The sequence below is a fragment of the Pygocentrus nattereri genome, chromosome 3 (genome assembly GCF_015220715.1).
Source record: "Pygocentrus nattereri isolate fPygNat1 chromosome 3, fPygNat1.pri, whole genome shotgun sequence".
Taxonomy (NCBI): Eukaryota; Metazoa; Chordata; class Actinopteri; order Characiformes; family Serrasalmidae; genus Pygocentrus; species Pygocentrus nattereri.
In genome coordinates, this window is record NC_051213.1 from 11077015 (window position 1) to 11082411 (window position 5397).

The 5397-nt window shown below is 46.9% G+C and overlaps 1 protein-coding gene across 1 annotated transcript; it reads right to left on the bottom strand.

Moving 5' to 3' along the window:
* Nucleotides 1-342: 342 nt before the first annotated feature.
* Nucleotides 343-3310, bottom strand: fzd8a (frizzled class receptor 8a). Its single transcript, XM_017704831.2, has one exon. The coding sequence runs from the start codon at nucleotides 2680-2682 to the stop codon at nucleotides 928-930; it is 1755 nt and encodes a 584-aa protein (XP_017560320.1). The 5' UTR covers nucleotides 2683-3310; the 3' UTR covers nucleotides 343-927.
* Between the last annotated feature and the right edge of the window lie 2087 nt (nucleotides 3311-5397).

Consider the following 5397-nt stretch of genomic DNA (forward strand, 5'->3'; position numbering starts at 1 on the left):
AAAGAAAAAAAGAACGCTCTATCTACATGTCACCTTTATTGGAGACTTTAAAGAGAGATCAAAGTTTCCCGTAGATGAAAAGAGCCCCCGTTCCCTGCATTTAAACCCCATTCACTCAGCCCCTCTTGGAGTAAATTAAGTGAAGAGTGCAACAATTATGGAGATTCTCCAACTCAAGCTCCTCGCCTCTAATTACGGCCCCAGATAGCTAAGAGCTAAGAAAAGCTTCTCTTTACAAGGCCCTCACAAAAGAGTCCAGAACAGGCACCTTCAATAGGGTCACCCCCCCTTGGAAAAAAAAGGAAAAACCCTCATTACTTGCCTAGAGAAGAAGCTGCAGAGTTGTAAGATTTCTCCAAATGTTTTATTGTCAAAATAAAAGTCATATTTGTCTTCAAGTGGCATCTACACTATGTACAAATTTACAATAATTTTATAAATCTTTTTTATACAGAATTTACAAGTTTGTACACAACAATAGTATAAATACATTTTACAATTACAAAAAATGACAAAACAACCCGTAAAATATTTGGGCACTAAGACTTTTAAGGCTTATTTGAGACCATCTTTGATATTTTGATTGTTTAGACATTTCAAACTGTCTGTGTAAAAAGTGAAGCAGCAGAAACTTTTCCCTTAAAGGCTGGCTAAAGTACAGACTCAGGGGGAGGGCAAATGTCCGAGCTTCACATAATACAGTGTGATGCCCTGATTCTCTCTAGGTGTCACTGATTGCATGTCCATATCAATAGAATGGATAGAACAATAATGAAAATAATAATAATAATAACAGGTACCTTGTTTCTACCAGATTTTCTTGCTGCTTGCCTAATGAAAACCATTAGCAGTCCATTTGTATGCTAATAGAGGCAAAGGCTGATGCATGACCTCCTCCAAACAGTCAGCAGTCCATTGTCTTTTCTTTCAGACCTGTGATAAGGGCATCTGTTTGGGGCAAGACACAGAGCTGGCTGTGCCTGAGCGCCACGTGAGCCCCGTGCTCACATCACTGTAAGTGGAACCGCTCGTGCCTTTGCTTCCCCAGCAGCATCGCGTGCACAGAGCCCGCCAAGAGTCCAACGTCTTGCCTGACCAAATCCAAACACCGGACGTGATGCCCACTGAGAGGCACATGAAGTATTTGAGCATGAAGACAGCATAGTCAGGCCTCCGGAGCTCATGCTCCATCAGGCACGAGCAGTTGTGGCTCGTTTCCCAGCTCTGCCTGTTGTGTTGTTCATAGAAGTAGCATGCCACGATGATGGTGGCTGGGACAGTGTAGAGCACCGTGAAAATGCCGATGCGGATCATCAGCTTCTCCAGCTTGTCCGTTTTGGTGCCACCTTGCTTGATGACGCTTCGGATCCTGAACAGGGACACGAAACCCGCCAGCAGGAACATGGTGCCGATGAACAAGTAGATGACCAAGGGTGCCAGCACGAAGCCCCGCAGGTTATCCAGGTTCTGGTTGCCTACATAGCAGATCCCAGCCACCGGGTCCCCGTCCACGGAGCTGAGGGCCAAAACGGCGATGGACTTCATGCTTGGGATGAGCCAGGCAGCTAAGTGGAAGTACTGCGAGTAACTGGCAATGGCTTCGTTGCCCCACTTCATGCCAGCTGCGAGGAACCACGTGAGGGACAGGATCACCCACCAGATCGAGCTGGCCATGCCGAAGAAGTAGATGAGGAGGAAGACGACAGTGCAGAGCGCAGGACCCGTCGTCTCATAGTGCACATGTTCCACGTCATACTCCCGGCTGCATGCAACCTTCTCATGGCCCGCAATCAGTCTCACAATGTAGCCGATGGAAACAAACATGTAACAGGCCGAGAGGAAGATGATGGGTCTCTCGGGATACTTAAACCTCTCCATGTCGATCAAAAAAGTGGCAACAGTTGCAAAAGTGGACACAAAGCACAGCACAGACCACAGGCCAATCCAGAAGGCTGTGAAAGTCCTCTCATCCTGGGTGAAGTACGGGTTGTGGCAGGGCATGGCGCAGTTGGGCATCTGGCCTGTCTTCACACGGTTGTACAGTGGGTGCCTCTCGCTGCTCACTCGCACCATGGGCGCACGACACTGGCAGCCTGGCTCGCAGGGGGACCCCGGCTTGCGCTTGGTCTGGACGCCCGGCCTCCCGTGCCCATGCTTGGTCCTGTGAGGTGGAACATGTTGCTTGCCCGGCCGTCCGGTGGGCTTGGACAGCACAGGTGACGCTGTTGTGGAGTCAGTCCGGTTGTAGTCCATGCACAGGGTGTCCGGGTCACCCTGTACGGGCAGTGTGTCGCAGCGCATGCGGTCCGGCCAGGGGAAGCCGTACTGCCTCATGAGTGGAGCGCAGCCAGCCCGAGCCCGCTCGCACACGCTGCGGCACGGTGGCAGTGGCTTCTTGTAGTCCTCCAGGCAGATGGGGGTGTACATGCTGCAGAGGAAGAAGCGCAGGTCCGGTGAGCACTGGATCTCCACCAGTGGCCAGAACTGGTGCACCTCCAGGCCTGCCTCGTCCTGCGTGTCGTGGTTGAACTGGTTGGGCATGTACGTGTGGTTGTAGCCGACGCCTTTACACAGGGGCACGGCAATCTCCTGACACGTGAGCTCCTTGGCTGTGGTGCCGCTGGACCGCTGCAGGGCACCCAGGGCCAGGAACAGGTAAATCCCCAACAGGTAGCACTCCATGCTTTGCCAAATCCTGCTCCGCTCTTTTTTCCCCACCTCTAGTGACAATAGAGAGAGGGCTGCTGGAGTCTACAGTCCGCCAGTCCGATGTTTTGGGGGGGATCTCTATGACTAATTGTGTTGCTGTTGATGATGTTGTTGTAGGCGCTATTTTATTTCTTTAGTCCCATCAGATCTTCAGCCGTGATCTCATCTCGCTTCACGGAGTTGCAACCGATTTGCAAACCGTATGTCTCTGGCAACAGAGGAGAAGCGGTGCGAGGGAGAAGGAGAGAAAAAAACGGACAGAAAAACACACACACACACACACACACGCACGCACACACACACACGCACACACACACACACACATACACACAGCGCCCTAGGCGTGTAGGCAAAATGGCTGAGGATATGCAGCCGTCTCAGAGCGCCGTCCACTTCCCCTTATTCCCTTATTTCCAAGCGCGATTCGCCGCTTCCTTCAGCTCCGTCTTCCCGCGCCGATTCCAGTGTGCGGTGGAGAAATTAAAGTTTACGGACAGAAACTGAGGGGAGGGGAAAAAAGAGAGAAAATCCGCCGTCTGCATGCGGCGAGCTGACAAAAGCCCCTCTCTCTGTGTCTCTGTCTCTCTCTCTCTCTCTCTCTCGCTCATACAAATCCGCGCACCGAGCGGGACGCTCTGCCTATTTATGAGGACGGCGGATACGCCACGCCCCCTCCGCGGCACGAACCAATCATAGCTCGGCAAGGCGGGGCTGCCGGGGTCTGCCAGTCAAGTATACTCAAGGTGTTCAGTTGCAGCAGCCTTTAGGTGTTTTTCTGCGTTGGCTTCACATGTTAATGCGGTTTCTGACGAGCAGCAGTTAACCCGAGAAAATAAGTAAGGGTGAACTTGGTTTCCTATTCGCCAGCAGCCCGTACGAATTTTCCGTTCCACCTTAAATGCTGCACCATTTAAGGTGGAACGGAAAATTCCAACATCAATATTGACTGTTTTTCTTTAGACTCTGTGTTAATCAGACTGACGCTGCAGCTTCTTCTCTCAGTTGTAGCCCCACATTAACCAGATAAAAACAACGTTGTTCTCAGCTTCCCTCCTTCACTTCAGTACCACAAATCACACTTCATTTGCTGTGAGTGGGAACTGTCTATCCGGGTGGTGCGTTCATTAGCACATGTTAAGTGGTCCCGGGAGGGGGCTGGTGGTTGTCCTGCTTTGCAGCATGGGGTGTTTAGTTTTGTATTGATGTGCTGATGGGGGGCTTAAACGCTTGCATGGAGCTCACGCAGGGGGGCGTAATGACGGTAGGGCTGAGAACAAGCAGAGAAGTTTGTTAACAGTGGCACAGCAACAAGCAAGCCCCCCATCCTTTTCCCAACCCCCTCCATTCCACACTGCGTCCTCCATGCACTAATAACTCATTATTACTGAGAGGAAGTAGAAACACATCGTCTAGAACGCACTTAAAAAGCTGGTTCCTCAAGGGGTCTTAGTAGAGGGAATGGTTCTATTTAGAACCACGAGTTCTATACAGAACCATTGCATGCCTAAATGGCTCTTTGATCAGTGGAACTGTTCTTCAGATTGAGAAAGAATGTGTTGCATGTGTTTCTACATTTGAACATTTTGAAAACGGTTCTATGTAGCACCAGAAAGGGTTCCGCTATTAAGATGTCAAGCTTGTAACAATAGAAGAACCCTTTTTTGGTAGTATATAGAACCATATGCAACACATTCTCTATCAATCTGAAGAACCATTTAACCATATAAAGGGTGAAATGGGTCTATATAGAACTCAAGGTTCTAAATAGAACTATTGCTTTTACTAAAGAACCTTTGAAGAACCATCTTTTTTGTGAGTTTGCAACACAGGACTCGTGTTGTAGTCTTGACGACGAGGCTTCATCACTTGTTCAGCATTATTTAAGCCTATCCCCCATTTTTACCCTGACACACTTCTACTAAACGATCTAATCAACTGGCTGCAGTTAATGTAATTAATAGAACAGGCCTTAGTTAATGTGGTTATGTAGTTAATATAGTTAACATGTTAAATATAGTGAATGGGCCATGTTTCAGAGCTAAATATGGGCAATGGGCCATTTTAGAGATTTAAATATAGTTAATTTGATATATATATATATATATGTGTGTGTGTGTGTGTGTGTGTGTGTGTGTGTGTGTGTGTGTGTGTGTGAATCTAGTTAATGTACCTTGGTATAGAGCTAAATGTAATTCATGTTCCATGTTACATTGCAAATTATGGTTAATGTTCCATATTACAGAGCTAAAAATGGAGATGTGCAATATTACAGAACTAAATACTGTGTTAATATGTAATAATAAATATGTAATAATGTGCGGTGTTACAGAACTGAATGTGGTTAATTTGCCATATCACAGAGCTAAACATAGTTAATGTGCCATGTTACAGAGCTAAATATAATTAACATGTTTCATTCCAGAGACAAATATAGTAAATGTGCTTTATTAGAGAACTAAATATAATTAACAGTCTATGTTGCAAAGCTAAATTTAGTTAATATGCTGTACAACAGAGCTAAATATAGTTAATATGCTGTACTGCAGAGTTAAATATAGTTAATACGCTGTACTGCAGAGTTAAATATAGTTAATATGCTGTACTGCAGAGTTATATATAGTTAATATGCTGTACTGCAGAGTTATATATAGTTAATATGCTGTACTGCAGAGTTAAATATAGTTAATA

What these genes read in the sequence shown, in the direction of transcription:
- fzd8a (XM_017704831.2), bottom strand. Translation starts at nt 2,682, where the DNA reads ATGGAGTGCTACCTGTTGGGGATTTACCTGTTCCTGGCCCTGGGTGCC.